Genomic DNA, 16307 nt, shown 5'->3' with positions numbered 1-16307 from the left:
ACGGCATATGCGAGTAATAAAAACTGTCTCATTAAATTTTTCTATAAATAACATATAGATAGAGAACGTGGCATGGTAGTTAAAATGTATCATAAAACGCGATGCAGAAGTATCGGAAAACTAATTTATGCAACTCAGCATCATATTGGGCATAATTTGCAAACTTTAGATGCCTCTGAAGCCTGTGGTCTCGTGACATCTTGAGTCTAATAAAGTACTTTGCCCTGGATGTCTAAAGAATTATACGAGAACCCCACCGAAATGAGTGACTACCTGATGAAATCTGATGATTTCTAGACACTAGAGACTAGTAAGATTGTTATGGTGCTACAAAGTTCTGACTCATAAAATATAAACTCGATGCTCTACCAATGAACAGGTCAAGTCAAGTTGCTGGATCTATTACTTCATTTGTTTGAAGAATGTTGTTCAACAGATTAATTTAAAATCTTTCATTTCAAGTTTTGTAACACGCGTTTTGCTATATACCGCTTTATTCACAGCTTTTAATTAATTTCTGAAGACGTTATGGATTAAAGATGATAGAAGCCCTTAACGATGTTACGGCGAACACATAGCTTATATTATAATCCACCAAAATGTTGTTTTTTTCATATTTTTTGTGTGTAACTTAAACGTTACACTTTTCCAACTCTTACACACAACGGCCACAAGTAGTAAAACTTTCAACATTATTCCGTATTTCTATTGGGAAATTTAAATATAGTTTACTATACTTGCTGATAACGTTGAGAATATACTTAGAACTGTTGAATAACACCTGGTTGAATAAGTTTTCTAATTAACATATTTGAACAGTAACATCGAAAATCGTAGCTTAGATTATAGTATTTTATCATATTAAACAGCAAGGCTTTGAAGAGAAAGAAGCTATTCGAAAACACGCCTAATCACTATTCAAACTCGACTACATGCCATAAGTAATTCTATTTATAGAACTAAATTTTAGATTTAATCATCTGCCTCATAACGAAACAATTGAAAATTACATAATCAATTTCAGTGTTTTCCTTTGTGTTAAGTTCACAGAGACGAAAGAGAAAGGAAAGGCAACAACAGTTCAACATGTATCTTAGACGCAGTGCTTTCCGTAAAAGCTTTTGTTTGCATTTAACAACGCCCCATTTACACTGTATTCATTCGAAATATCATTTATCTTATGAAAATGTCGATCCGAATGTTGATCTAAGGGTTTGCCGAATTCAACGATGCATATGAAAAGTTGCTTTACATCTCATAAAAGTTGTTATCGCTTGTCCGCTACGGTGATTCGTACCAAGTTTAGATATAAAAAGTGGACTGCCTGCTATTTGCTGTAATTTTGTCTGTTTAATTAAATACACAGCATGTACAATGAACACAATCTTGCATTAAATCTACTTGCGCAACTTAGTTTTGGGAAAAGTCAAATAGAAAATGAATCGGTTGGGGGTTGGAGTTGTAAAATTTCCTATTATTGAAGACGTCATTACGTCAATAGTATATTGATATAGATAAATCGTCAAAAATTTAATTTGTCTTTGAGATAACAAATCCTCTAGAATCGAAAGACGTGGTTGTTTGAGGATTGAACATCCCCTGACCCCATAAGATTTAGTTGCACTCATAATCGTGCCACTACGAAATAAATCAAATGTCGTTTTCTGTCGATAAGCTGATGATTGGCCGTCCGTGCAATGAAAAAAAAAACTTCTTAATAACACGCAAAACATTTGCTTCTTATCGACGAGTGTTATTCGAATTCATTGAGAATGTATTTAGGGTGTTTTCCACAAATCAATGACTGAACTCAATTATTTTGGCTGAACACATAAATAATTTGTCAACCGAAGGGTGGTGAATGTTATTTATAGAATTTTACGAGTAAACGAAATGCCATGGCGTCATATTTCATAATTGTAACATCCATATCGTCGACATGAGCATTTTCTTTGAAAATCCAAATCTAATCGTTTCTCACTACACACGCCCAGTCAGACACACGATTGATCGTTGGTAACTCGCGGTTAATCCAAAAATTGTGTATCACACAACCGCTCTGAACGTTCAAACGCAGACATCATCCCAACAACGCATGTATCGGTATAATTGGATTAAATAAATGATACTGCGTGTGCCGGTTTATGAATATTCATCAAGAACATATAACTCAGATTATATCCTAAGTAAACTTAATTTCGCCAGAGTTTTCCATTACACATACTTTATAAGCTTTTAAATTCCTGTTATATACTCAAGGTGAATTAATAATCATTTGTTTGACCCAACTCCTCCGTCAGAATTTCTAATTCGTATATTAAATTTGTGTCGCCAGAGTTCACTTTGTTTCAGTTGCTGGTGTCTGAAGAACACTATGCTGATGTTTAACAATTACGGCATGGATTAATTAACAAACAACTTATTAATTAACAAGGGGAATGGCGGGGGAGACGATCGCATAGAAAATTTTATTCTGAAATTCTAATTGTCAATTTCTTATACCGTGCACCAAAGGCAATTTTTAATTGGTCTTAATTCAGAATTTTATTTATTCAACCGGCATTATTCAACAATTGTTAATTCACCCACATTGTTAGAAACGACATTGTAATGTGAAAAGCATCCTAGAAACTATTGTTCGTTTACATGCCAGAAAAACGTTCGTAATGTAAATCCACTTCTCTATATGACTATTGCGCACTTTTAATTCCTCCGGCAAAAAAAGAAGAATTCATTACATGGAACAAAGGATGTGAACATACGGTCGACGTTTCTTAGAGACTACATAAAAGGAGTAATAGAAGTAACTAATAAAACGTCGACAAACGATTCAGCTAACCAATTTGTAATCTCCGGATGGTATTATTAAGAATATACCATTAACAAACTTTTTCTTGAGGTTGGTAATGAAATGTAGAGGCCAGACAAACTTTCTGCATTTTTTCTACAGGAGACAAAGTTGCTTGAGTTTTTTTTATTCGTGTGCTTTGTTCTGCAAAGAAATATACATTCGTTTATTGCGATAGACATAACAAATAGTACTTGGATAGACTCATGTAGTATTATACATAAAATGTATTATATGTAAAGTGATGTGATGTTTATGCTAGATTTTCTTTTACTTAAATTTCCACACGATATAGACGATGTGTAATGGTTAATTTAACAGAACTTGAAACTACTTTAAACATACACGATACCTGTCCGTTTTCGAAATTTGTATTAATGTTTATTTAATGTAAAACATTCTATAATATGCCAAAAGTGTAAAAACATCGATGATAGCAATTACATAAATATTTTCCAACTGTGCTATTAGGAAATTATAAAAATCGTAATTCTGTTATAGGAAACACGGTTGAACCACATTTTAGCATGTTGATTTTCAATTAATGTCTACAGTGCAATAATTTGAACATAAATAGCACAAACTGTACGATGTCTGCCTAGTTGAAATTCTTCGTGAGAGAATTTCAGTCCCTAATATCTTAGATGAAATTCTTTCCACTAACTCCTTTTGGCTTTACATGGAAACAATGTTAAAACAACCACTTGCATTCAATTGAAATTTTAAAGGTCGTTTACAAATGAATGGGCGCCGAAAGTTCCTTAGAGTAGCTTGACGTCATTTGTGAACGATCTTTAAAATGTCTTTTTTTAAGTCACATCTTTGTCCCTTTTGTTAGCTTCTATAAAGCGCTACCATTATGGAAATTAATGAACTATCAATAATGTGATTATCTCAAAATTATCTTTCTACCAAAATACCGAATAATCAAATTTCAATGTAATGCTTTCAGCACAATAAAGTAATGATTTTTCTCATGACACTTTCATAATTGGAAATTTTGCTTAAATCTCAACAATATCTGATAGCAAAAGTGACAGGAAATCCATACTTTCAATGTGTATATATAGGTTTCGCGTGACTGAACGCTGTACTCGGGTTTGATAATCAGAAATTTTCATACAGTGGAAACTGAAGAGGAAATCACATCAATTCGGATGATTATTTCTTACCGAAATTATCGAATTATAGATTCATCTCCCAAACTTTTTCGAAATGTCCTGTGTCGGCGCGTGGATCCTCTCTTCTATCGATTATAACTGTATTGGTATAACTTTTATTAGTTCGTCAGATAAAAACGGAATCCGTTCGCAGACAAACCTTTTACAAGATCCTCCAAGCACATCGCACATATAACTGACGTAAGAGTGGGGAATCCGTTTATTTCAAGCAAGATTGGATTGTGGTTTTCATCTATAACAAAATCACAGCCATACAATTGAAAATGATTCGGTTGTATCACTGTAAACTCCACAGATGCTGATACAGTTGCAATGATGTTCTGCTTCATTGCAGGATATATTTTATTGTCCCACAAAGTTGATTTATTTTGTTTGTTTAAGTATGCCAAGAATCGGTCACTGCTCCACTCGTTGCATTGGGGAATATTACGGGAACGATTTTTATCAATGGAATATTTACTTTGAACGGCTGTGTTTGTTATATGAATGGAAACTTTATAATTGAGTGGATCGTACAACTTGGTGCTAAACTTTAAGTATGACTTTTTGTACATCCACAAATGAATCCCCGTTGCATGGTGAACAAGTAAGAAGTACTGACGCAAATCGAACTTTGTATTGTAAATTAACATCGGTCGTTCTGGAATGAATTGTTCGAAATATACCATTTGAAAGTTCATATTCTCTAGTGCTCAGACATCCACACTTACCGATATATTTCTGCACCAAATACTTCAAGTTTTTGTTGTTCGTAGCATGACACAAAATATCGACATCTTCGTCAAATAATTTAATTCCGTTACCAAGTGAACCCCTGGCCGGTTTCAGTAGCCATAAGTTGTAGAAACCATCATTTTCGAAATCTTTCCAAACTTTCTTGCATTTTCTGTAAATGACGTTGCACTGGTCCAACAAATCGTTTCTATCCGCACTTTGTAAGTCAATTTTTGATTTGAACTTAACGATGCTCTGATAAATCTTTTTAAATTTTTCGAATTCGTTGTCAATTTTTTGCTGCATTTCTCTTTTAACAGTAGCGCTGGTCTCTACCTCGTTATTTTCTGGAGCAATAATAGCTTCTAACTTTTCAATTGCATAACTTATCCACTTTGGGCTAATTTTTCCTGTTTCAGAAAATGCCTTAGTTCCAGTCGCTTTCAAAAATCGAATGAAACTTGCGTATGCTGTCAAACGATAGTTTTCCATGAACTCGTTTCTTTCTCCTGTAAATAATTTGAAGGTCCTTGGCACGACCAAGTCAATATTTTTTCCACGATTCGGTTGACTCCTGGCGTAATCAAGCAAAACATCTTTGTAACAAAAATGCCTTCCAAGTATCAAACGGCTCACGATAGGAGATCCTTCAATTACTACTCCATTCGCACGAGATAACCAAAATAATCTTGGCAATATCGGAGAGTCATCGTCCACTTGCTCGGTCCATCCTCGCGCCAACAATGCCCCTCGTAACGGTTCCATCATTTTTCTTTTTTCATAAATTACGAATATCTTCGATTCATTTGCTTGTTTGCTGATACTTGATTTTTGGGATGATGGTTTCTTTGTCACACGAATGATGTTTTTCTTCTTCGGTGGTGCTTCGCTCTCCGTTACTTCTTTCTTTCGTTTGCCCGTTTCTTCATTTTCAATTTTGATTTTTTTGGTGTCCACTTTAAAACCATTATGCCTAATTATATATTCAATTATCCAAAGTGAGTCAAAGTATTTCAATTTCCTTACTCAAATTTACTCATTTTGTTTAATTTTGAATTTTGAGGTGGTGAACGGACAAAATTTTATCTTATTGACGTTAAAATTTTCGAATGTTTCTCTGATGAAAAAGAAACTGTTCAATTTAATAGCACATTGCGTCCGTGATTCCCAATTTTTATTTTGACGAGTGGAGACTTTATAGTTCGACCCGAAAGGGAGGACGGTATTCTCTCTAGTGAAAATAAATATTTGGAATCATGTACGTACTGTACTTTATATGCTTCTGGTCGGTAGATGCGAAAATAAACACACACAAATTGCATATACCGAGCAGAAGCACGTAAAATATTAATCTCGAAGGGTTTGTCACTGGATCATCAATATATACTTTATGCTATACGAGTTTCTTTGATTACGAAGCTACTGTCTGATACTAATACCATCTATGATGTACTAGGAACGAAATTAGTAAGACTATTATACCGGTTCTCCCAACAATGCTTTTGCTGGAAACGCTACACTTAACGTCACCTGACTAGAACCGATTCGATCAGTTTTTTTTTTGTTTCCAAATCTGTCAACAGCTCAATTAAATCTGGCTATTCAATGGAAGACCAGAGTAATTATAGCACATCGCATTGTTGCTGCCGTCTGTTATCATTTCTCGGTGGAAAGCAGACAAGTTGATGACTTAGATGAGAGTTGTTACTAAATATGCAACACAAAAGCATAATCATGGACAAATGGAAATCATTTGACAGCGTAATCGATCCCAATGGTCAAAACATATTAAGCAGCAGAATTCAATGTAATAATTATGTTCTGACCGAACTGATAATATGTTTTTAAGTCGTGCAAGCCGTGGACTCTCACAGAGCTTATGCAAGTGTACCGAATGCATTGGAAATAATCACGCCCAGCCCAATGTTATTTATTATTTAAAAAGTTATGAACCATTTTGTCGAAAGAAAGACAGGACTCACATTAACATCCGATTGTTCATGTATGTTATTAATATAGTCAATACGGTAACGGTAAACACTTAAACGCATGCAATATTTGATACCGTTTTATGCGAGGCAATCACAAACCTAATGTACGGTTCCATGTACGTAATTTACGTAATGTAAAAAAATGTATTTTTAGGCCAGATAGGAAATTATATTTTTCACAATGTCTATTTCCCTTTCACCAACGGTTACCAGCAGGAAGTGAGGAAATATAATATTCTGTTTGATTGTGGGTTGACGGATATGTCGTTAATATTGGTATGGTAAAAACGTCTGTTTGGTATACGTATAGGAGATATTCGTTTCGATTTTATTTTCTGATGGGTGGTCTTACGCTTTTTCGAGTCATTTCAAAACCACTTTGCCACTAAGGGTTAACTCCAAAAGGAAATTCTTTAATGGAAAGTTTTTCATTGTGGCTGTTGTGGCTCTAGTTTATTTTGCGAATCGTTAATCAGATTATCATCTTGATATGGAAAATTATTGATAAAATTCACGTGTACGGTTTCATTAGCCTCATAAGACTCTTATCAAATCTATGCTATTACGAATAATGGAAAACATCATTATCGCAACATACCAATACCCTTTCTGCTAAAAAAACATTAATCCGAATCGGATGTACGAGTTGCGAGCTAATGAATATTATACCCGTTCTATCTGCCATGTTGATAGCCATTATACGATAGTTTTGTTTTTGTTGTTGAATTGATAGACCGTTCACCGTAAATTTCCATTTTATTTCTTGAAGAGATGTGTATAATATGTAAAACTCATGTTTGATGTGTGTCATACACACATCAACCGCTGTTGTGGTTTTTATTTATTTAATCGATTTTCTGGACAAGCATATTGGTAATACAAAAACTACATTATTCACATGAGATTCGAAAATGATAAATATGCTAGCTGTGTTCGTTTATGAGGAATGAGAATATAGACACAAGGTGTGTATACGCACAGGCATCGTTGAATATGTTTACGTGATATAACCGATTATGATAAACGTTTTCTCTTCCTTTTAGTACATTTTCTACCTTGGTGTATATTTCGAGAATAACTTCGTATGTACAATTGTATATAACGAGCGCCAGCGAGTGTATATACAATTGTACATAAGAAGTGATTCGAGAAATATACACCAAGGTAGAACAATGTTTTATCTCCTGCAAGCTGATATTTCATACATTAGCGAAATAACCACAAGAATTTGGATTTAAAATTAATTAATTAAGCATTGTGTTTTAAAACGCATTCACAACAAAAAAAACATCATACAGAGAATCCTTTATTTACTTACTCACACACATATACTATCCACCTCAACATTTCGTTCAAATCACATCATTCCGACTACTCTGATTATTTGATCGATGTAGAAGTGACTAACGAACCACTACCGACACCAATTGCATCGCGCTATGTGATTTGTTGGCGTAGTGGTCAGCATGTTTGGTTGATATGTTGCTGGTCCCGTGTTCGCTTCCGCCGTTCGGCGATTTTTTTTTTTCAAATATGTAGATGGAAAGTAAATTTACCCTAGGTGGGTTATGTGTGAATTATCCAATCGTATAGGCTGTGGTTATGTATGTGTTTGTGTTTATATGCAGAAACGCGTAATGTATGAAATATCAGCTTGCAGGAGATAAACTTCTTAACCATCAAAGTTACGAAGATATGAGAATGATGTAGGGTCAACTAATGGGTCAAATACTTTGTGCTTCACTTCATTGAATGATGTCTAAATGTTCATGAAATATGCTATTCAGTATTGCAATCGTATTACAAATAATAAACTGTTGGTTCTTGAATAGAATATATTAAGTTATCGTTTTTTCCTTTCCTTTCTTTCCAGATTTATCAGCCGAACAAACACTATCCCAACGACTGGCTGAGTATCAAATGCGCCTACAATATTTAGAATCGATGTATCGTTCCCGTCAAGAAGATGTAGCAATTCTCTCTCAATACCTCGGACTATCACCAAGCACCGGTGACGGTGCTAACGTAACAATTAATGGATCGTTGTTGGACGCCTTAAGCCCAGAAACCAGAGCAATATTACGAAACATGACATCGTCACCACGGTTTCCATCTAGTCTTCGTTTACCTACTGCATTTCATTTCCTTCCCCATCTTCTGGATGATCCAAGTTCATTAAGGCCAGCTTATTTATTGTCGCGTGGTAGACAAGGGATTTCTGTTGTGCTTGGTGTACCAACTGTTAAGCGCGATAAACAATCGTATTTGATGGGCACACTACAGAATCTAATTTCTAATATGGATGATGAGGAACAAAACGAAACAATGATTGTCGTTTTTGTTGGGGAAACGGACCTAGAATACGTGCAATTGGTGGCGAAGCAAATCGAAGTCCGATTTAGTATGTATGTTGAAAATGGTCTAATCGAAGTGTTAAGTCCGCCGCAATCATACTATCCAAATATGGATAAATTACGACAAACACTGAATGACCCACCCGAACGTGTTAAATGGCGTTCGAAACAAAATTTAGATTTTGCATTTTTGATGGCCTATTCGCAGCCGAAAGCAACATTTTACGTTCAATTAGAGGATGATATTTTGGCTAAACGAGGTTTCATTACAATCATGAAAAAATTTGCTGTAGAAAAAACGGCTCGAAAAGATGCTTGGTTCGTGTTAGATTTCTGTCAGCTAGGATTTATCGGTGAGTTATCCTTTTTTATAGATTTTTATTGAATGAAAACACACATAAAATCCGTTATATTATCCAACCTAACACCCATTTTTTTCGGAATAATATTCAGAAACAATTTATGTCTGCGGAAATTTATTTTTTTTGTTAATATTTCGTAAAGATAACGCGACAGAGACACATCCATTGATAATATATACAAATTGCTAAAATACACGAAACCGTACGAGCGATGAATACTCCCAACCCAAAAACCCATAAAATAAAGGGAAGACAAATGAATTCGTTCGTTGTATTAAATAATAAAGAAAAGAAAAATTTCTTTGCGTCGAAAGTTTTTCACTTTTAGCATTTTATTAGGTTTCGTACTCAGCAGCTAACACGTAACTCTTTTAATTTGTATACCATTTACCTTAGACATGAACATTTTTAAGGGTATTTTGTTAATCTTCATCCAGGTTAATAAGTAGGTGATTAAATTTTAAAAAGTGTAGCATCAGCACATCAAGGAATGCCTTTAAAGTGGCAGAAGGGTTAGATACTAATTTCATGATTTTGAGGGTCGAGACATGGTTCATTTAGTATTATACGCTCTCCCGATTTTCTTCATGGACATTAAATCAAACGAAGTTCCATGTCTGATTATATTTAGCCAAAATTAGACAACATTTGAGTTCCACTTAATTTTCAGTTTGTATTACGTAGACTGTAGTTTCTTCATAATTTTTTGAAATCGACGATTTGTAAGTTAAAATAATAGAACGCCCATATTAGCCATAATGGCTGACCTAATTCGAAGCGGATGCTAGATCTTTGAAGGATATGTCACCCATTGAGGTTTCAAACACTGGAACCTGCTTGTACATTTCGGCTAATTTCCCGTTTACTTTGGCAAAGAGTGAATGAATTTTCGCATTACCATTGTCTTCATTGATGTTGTCACAAAGACTTTGTATGAAGTAAGTCCCATCACGCTTTCTCTTGGAAACATGACCTGGAAGGAGCAAATTAATCTCGTTAAACCACTACTGTCTTATGTTACAAATTACAAATTTGAGTTTAGATCACAATTAACGAACTTTATCAATACCATCCATGTCGAGTTTTCTTACCTTCATAAGTACTGTAGCTGATTATGCAGTTACTGTAATCGATGCCATTTGCCGTACTTGTAATATGCCCATCGAATTCCACGCTATCACTCTCCTCATAATTGTGCTCTCCTCTGCATGCCACCGTTATAAAAATCTTTGGAATGCCATTCAGACTTTTGTTTCCCATAATTGGGTCGATTATGGTATTTCTCAGATTAAATTCTTTATCTGCTGCAGAAACGAATCCATTTTTGTGACCATGTGACATGTAGACACACACGAATAGTTTATAGGTGGAGAAATCGATTGTTGATACTAAAACAAGGCGTCCGTTTAACTTGCAATCGTAACTTAGTGAACCTGACTTGTTTACTTACACGCTTCAATTTCCTTGACAATGTCTTTGTATTTCAGATCAGGTTTTACTGATGGTTCTATGCCGAGTTTTCTGAATGTAGTTGTCAAATATTCCACGTCGTTACTACTTCCGGCACGAAAAAATCTTGCATTTTTAAACTCTTGATTGAAAATTGTCATGTGACCATTGATGCTAAATCCAAGGTCTTTCAATCTAAAACATAAATAAGGTAAATGATAACATAGGTTTACCTTTACTGTGTCAATATTGTTAGTAACAGTATAAACAGGCAAAATAATCAACAATTAAATGTGAAAAAGAAAACATTTTTATTGATCTTCGATATTAACATCTGAACATCTGAAACTGGCATCACACCATATATCTTGAGAAATAGTAATATCGCTCACTAATAGTGAGTCACTATATCTTAAGTAAAATTGAAATCGCCGATAACTTTAGGTGGTCGTTCATTAACATTTCCATTGTAAGTTAAGTTGCTCGCAGTAAATTCCATATCCTTATTGAATGTAACGTTGTTCCTTAACATACAAAAAAGTAATAAAATCTAGACAATGAGTTGAAACTTATCAGGTGTACACTGTGTACACTCACATTTGATCTCGACAGATCAATAAATTAACATCTGAATCGAAGCTGACGTTACCCTTAATATCTTTGGCAACAGTAACATCACCGATATCTGGATGTTGTCCAGAAACTATTCCATGACAAATTAATTTGCTCGTAACATTTCCCCTTACAATTGTGGATTTAGTGACGGATCCTATTCCCCAGAATATGTTTGGTGTATCTTCAAATCTAGTTCCACACAAAAGTAATTAAATTGAAGAATTGACTAAAATTCATAATGTAAGTAATCAGGCAGCTTATAAGCCGATCTAAAACTGTGCATGAATGACTTAACATTTTTACGTTTTAGTTCGTTTTATAAGGCCTATTGGATACGCAAACAAATTTGAAAAATTATTCTCACGACTGTTTGGACTCTCTGATTCATTGCAGATTCAAAGGGAGAATAGGTTTGCGTCGCCAATAGTATGTAATATTTGCATATAATTGACTTACTGATTGTAAACGATGCTGCCAATGCGTGAAGTTCTTTAAAAAAGAAATGTTGATTCATTAACTAAACTTTATCACTCCGGAAAAATCTATTTCAAGTAATACGAAGAATATAAAATAATCAAAATGTGCAACAAGTGCTGCCCTTGAAATGTTAATGGTTAGCTACTTTAATGTATATTTTAACGTACACGCACAATATGTCGGCATGGCTACCAAAAGGCCCTTCGGGGAAATCGAAAAAAGAGGCCAGCAAATTTCGAAAAAAGGCCATTTTTCATAAAAGTCCGAGACGCCCGGTACTGACATGCATTGTACTGTACATTTTAATTACTTAACTCTTCAACTTTAACAAAATTACATACTATTACACACACGGTTAATTTTATGTTTTTCCTTAAAAAATGTGGGGAAAATGTCCAAATTTGCAAGGAGATAATTGTCGGGAAAATGGGGAAAATTTATAGTTTCGTAACGTCATTTTGTAATGGAAACAGTAAACCTCAATCGGTAAAGTACATTATAAACGCGTCGTCTACTCATTAAAAATTAGTCTTTTGTTTGTCACCATAGTTCATTCATTTAGTTTAGAAGTTTAGTTTAACGGTCTAGAAGCTCTGCTGCAACAAAAATTAAAAAAACAAAAGCAAATTTGTCGGCAATAAAGTCTATAATTTCATGCTGTAAATAACATTGATCAAAAAGTGTGAATAATTAGGCCCGATATAATTGACGAAAGCCATTGTGACGTCACGACTTCTGGTCTGTATGCAATTTTAAGCAAGAATTTTTTGACCAAGGTAATTCCAAGCTCATCGAAGGTCTCTGTGCCGACGGAAAAATTGAACTTGATTTTACTTTAACGCTTATTAGTACTAATTAAGTATGGTCAATAGTCATTAATCAATAGCTAAGAAGACGATAAGAAAATTGTGTTGCATCAAAAAAAAAAGTGCGTAATAAATATCTGTCCATGAAGAAATCATGTCAAATCATGAAAATTCCAATAGAAGTTCAGTGTTAACAGGCCAACCAACACTTGAAATGTGGCTATTTTTAGGAGTCAAAAAATGGTTTTAGTGAAAAATTTCGCTTTTCTACCATGCTCTTCATTTAAAAAAGAAAAAACAAGAAATTTATTATCAATTACAATCATATCTTGGATTATCGTGCCATTATGTACGAAAATAGATTATTGAGTCAGAGTAATTCACAGTAATCGACAGGCGGAAATGGATAACAATCAAATTAAATCTAAGTACTTACTCGCTAGGCTCCAACTTGTAAGCATTAACCTTTGGAGTTGAAGGTTCACTTGATTCGGAATTTGGTTTCTGGTCTGTATGTTCTTGAGTTGCAACATTTCTGAATTTATGAGGAAAGAATATGTCTGATGCAACAATAGTAATAAAATTGTAATTAGATAAGAACTTACAGCTGGTTTTCTTCAGCAAAGTTTATTTCACTCTGTACTTCTTGAGTGCCCTCAAATGTACTACCGATGTTAACGTTTGGTTGGGAATTTGAGTCAGAATTAGTAGTAACACTATTCTTCCCGCCGTAATTAATTTTTCCCTTCGACACTCCTTTGAAATCACTACCGACACGGATTGTGTTTGGATTCGACATTGTCAGCAATCGTATAAAAGTAAGACTGTATCGATTGAATGTTGTTGACTGATTACAAAAAAAAAATCGAAAGAAATTTATAATCCACAAAAATGATAAGACAAGATAAAACGTTCGAACATTTGTATTTGTGTAAACCTCTCTCTTCCAGGTCGTATAAAGTAAATTTTATCTACAGATTCTCAAAAGTCACTGTGACCGTGATATTTCTTTTCAAATATTCGTTCCATACCAATATTTAAACAACAATAAAACCTAAAGAATTCGATCAATCTACTCAGTTATGTCCTTTCTAAGTCCGTTATAACAAAGCCGTCGGCGTGGGCTACAAGCCACCCACTACTCAAAACGATAGAATCATAATTTAGAGTGCTACATTTTGTTTTCAACTTGAAGACCAAACTTTTCTGAGTAATGAACCTAATTCGAAAATTAGCTGAAAGCTCAATCATTATCAAATGTGTAGTAAGTACAAATCGATACAATATTTCCATTTTCGTTAAACCAAATATAATTTGATAATGAAGTGCTTTTACTGTTACACATTTATTCAACATTCATTGTGGGTTGTCAAATTAATTCCCTTTGATCACACTCTCACATGCAATATTTTTTGTTTGATATTTATCGACACGAAAACCCAGACGAGAAAAAAATCACTAAGAGCATTATTTACCTCGTCATGTATCGCGAAGAATGAAAAGGTTCAGAGTTTTTAGAAACGACAAGCGTTTAGCAGTCGCAACAAAATTATCGAATCTAGTACTTCACTTGTGTAAAGTAAATCCTAGTTTGTCACTTCTAGCTAAAGCTCATCGCTAATTAACGTCACCGTTGTCGATAGCAGATAGTTAATTATTGACATAAGTAAGTCCCGTCTGAAATCTGAGCTGACAAGAACAAATTCTACTTTTGAAAAGTCCATCCGTTCCACAATATATTTGTCACTTTTAAGTTGCCGAAACTAATTGAGTGGGTATCGTTTCTATCTATACAATTAATTAAACTTTGACTCGACAACACAGTATGTTAGAGACGGTGTTAGCAATATTAATTATTAAACATGAATAATGGAAATGAATGTTTCATAGAGGTCATGAACGTACAAAAGGACTATTCTCCGTTGAATTCGAAAGCTTTTGTGACACAAATTATTTTTTCGGTTCTAGAATATTCAAATTTAATTTCTCTCAATAACCAGATGTGGAAACGCCTACACATTGATAAAATGAATAAGTAATAACTACGAAAATAAGTTGTGATGTGTTTTGTGTTCCACCATCACATTGTCGGTGCGGTAAATATTCTATGCACGTATTGTGAAAAAGAATGTATCTGAAATCCATTCCATTTTGGCGTTTTCCTTCGTCCTATGCTGTTTTATGTTGGTTGAGGAAGTAAATGTATGTTCCGTTTGTCATTCCATGATTTACAATTCAAAATGTTTCTGGAACGGAAAAAAATGGATTATTGATAATTTCCGGATGAACATTTTTCCGATGGATTGATTGCAGATTTTAATGTTTTCAATTGGAAAGAATCACTGAAAAACAGAAATTTTAAGCTGTCGTAATGCTGCGATTCTTATTTTCTTTTCAGTGAATCAAATATTTGAATAAATGAGGTTTTTGTGTTATTTCTTTATGTAATATTCATGGCATTTGTTGCTTGAAAATTTTAGATGAATAATGCAACAAAAAACGTTTTTATTGACTCGTTGTGAATGAGCAAAGTATGATCACGAAAGCTTTTTTTAAAGCTTTACAATTTTGCTTTGAATCACAGTTGTATTTCTTTAGAACGAAAAATTTAAGTAGACAGAATCTATATACAGGTGTTCCTTATAGCTCGTATATTTACCTAGCGTTATTATACCATAACCATAGCAAATTTTAAGGCTCTTAGCGTGGTGTTCATACTTAACAATTCACATATTTTCCACTCTGGTTCCGCAATAAAATCGAATTCGGTGAAATATAAATGAAATTCGATAAAAAAAATCCTTCATGCTGCTAATATACTCTGTCTGATGCTACGTTTACAACATATACACAGACCATACAGACGAGCATCATTTGAAAATTATACGTACTCATAAAGTTTTTTTTATTTCTCCTTTTCTCATAGGAAAAATGTTTAAATCGGCTGAATTACCCTGGTTAATTACATTTTTCCAAATGTTCTACAACGATAAACCAGTTGATTGGTTGCTGGAGCATTTGATTTACACCAAAGTTTGTAATTGGGAAAAGGATATGGTAAGTTGTAGGAATAAGTAATTACCAGTTAGAAGTCTGTCTGAAATTTAATTAATAAAATCTGTAAACGTTCATCACGGTAACTTTTTATTACGATTCTCATTCGGTTCTACATCGGGGATTATGTGGTTCTTCAAGCAATTTAGAAGTTTTTCATCTGTCTCAAATTTCTGATTGGGTTATTTTGAGTTATTGCTTAAAAATTCTAAAGTAAATGCGAACCCACGGCGTTTGTTCAAAACTTTTGAAACAGCTGATTTAAAAGGCAGTTAATGATTGGTTGATACGTGAGTGGTGTAAGACTAGGAACAGGCCAGTCCGCGATCTCAAACTGAAATTCAAGTCGACCTGAAAATGTCTAAGTCGGAACTGAACTGACCTGAATTTATCTGAAATCTGAAAATATTGAAAAATTCAGGTAAATCAGGTCAGAAAAATCTCAGATATACCTGA

The 16307-nt window shown here is 34.1% G+C and overlaps 3 protein-coding genes across 5 annotated transcripts in view; 1 reads left to right on the top strand and 2 right to left on the bottom strand.

The window, feature by feature from the left end:
• Positions 1-16307, top strand: part of LOC119073496 (alpha-1,3-mannosyl-glycoprotein 4-beta-N-acetylglucosaminyltransferase A) — a 33018-nt gene that overhangs the window by 15174 nt on the left and 1537 nt on the right. For all 3 annotated transcript variants that reach the window (XM_037179007.1, XM_037179009.1, XM_037179008.1), the window contains 2 exons: positions 8608-9441; positions 15724-15854. In XM_037179007.1, coding sequence (XP_037034902.1) covers positions 8608-9441; positions 15724-15854 — 965 coding nt within the window. The remainder of the gene's footprint in view (positions 1-8607; positions 9442-15723; positions 15855-16307) is intronic.
• LOC119073535 (tubulin glycylase 3B-like) lies at positions 2665-5843 on the bottom strand. Its single transcript, XM_037179076.1, has 4 exons — positions 4740-5843; positions 4169-4669; positions 4021-4107; positions 2665-2992 (listed from the first exon to the last, which is right to left on the bottom strand). The coding sequence occupies exons 1-3, from the start codon at positions 5509-5511 to the stop codon at positions 4034-4036; spliced, it is 1347 nt and encodes a 448-aa protein (XP_037034971.1). The 5' UTR covers positions 5512-5843; the 3' UTR covers positions 2665-2992; positions 4021-4033.
• LOC119073581 (caspase-3-like) lies at positions 10160-13660 on the bottom strand. The gene is made up of 5 exons (XM_037179152.1): positions 13403-13660; positions 13234-13332; positions 10901-11094; positions 10542-10838; positions 10160-10423 (listed from the first exon to the last, which is right to left on the bottom strand). Exons 1-5 carry the CDS (start codon positions 13594-13596, stop codon positions 10218-10220), a joined length of 990 nt encoding a protein of 329 aa, XP_037035047.1. The 5' UTR covers positions 13597-13660; the 3' UTR covers positions 10160-10217.

This window comes from Bradysia coprophila, unplaced genomic scaffold, assembly GCF_014529535.1.
Source record: "Bradysia coprophila strain Holo2 unplaced genomic scaffold, BU_Bcop_v1 contig_138, whole genome shotgun sequence".
Taxonomy (NCBI): domain Eukaryota; kingdom Metazoa; phylum Arthropoda; class Insecta; order Diptera; family Sciaridae; genus Bradysia; species Bradysia coprophila.
The sequence above is the reverse complement of the archived record's forward strand: the minus strand, read 5'-3'. Positions and strand labels throughout refer to the sequence as shown.

Coding starts and splice junctions, on each gene's coding strand:
- LOC119073581 (XM_037179152.1), bottom strand. CDS start 13,596: ATGTCGAATCCAAACACAATCCGTGTCGGTAGTGATTTCAAAGGAGTG. Junction 13,333..13,402: donor TTTGCTGAAGAAAACCAGCT/GTAAGTTCTTAT, acceptor TCATAAATTCAG/AAATGTTGCAACTCAAGAAC. Junction 11,095..13,233: donor TACAAGTTGGAGCCTAGCGA/GTAAGTACTTAG, acceptor TTTATGTTTTAG/ATTGAAAGACCTTGGATTTA.
- LOC119073535 (XM_037179076.1), bottom strand. CDS start 5,511: ATGATGGAACCGTTACGAGGGGCATTGTTGGCGCGAGGATGGACCGAG. Junction 4,670..4,739: donor TTTGGTGCAGAAATATATCG/GTAAGTGTGGAT, acceptor AATTCATTCCAG/AACGACCGATGTTAATTTAC. Junction 4,108..4,168: donor CTTGGAGGATCTTGTAAAAG/GTTTGTCTGCGA, acceptor ATACCAATACAG/TTATAATCGATAGAAGAGAG.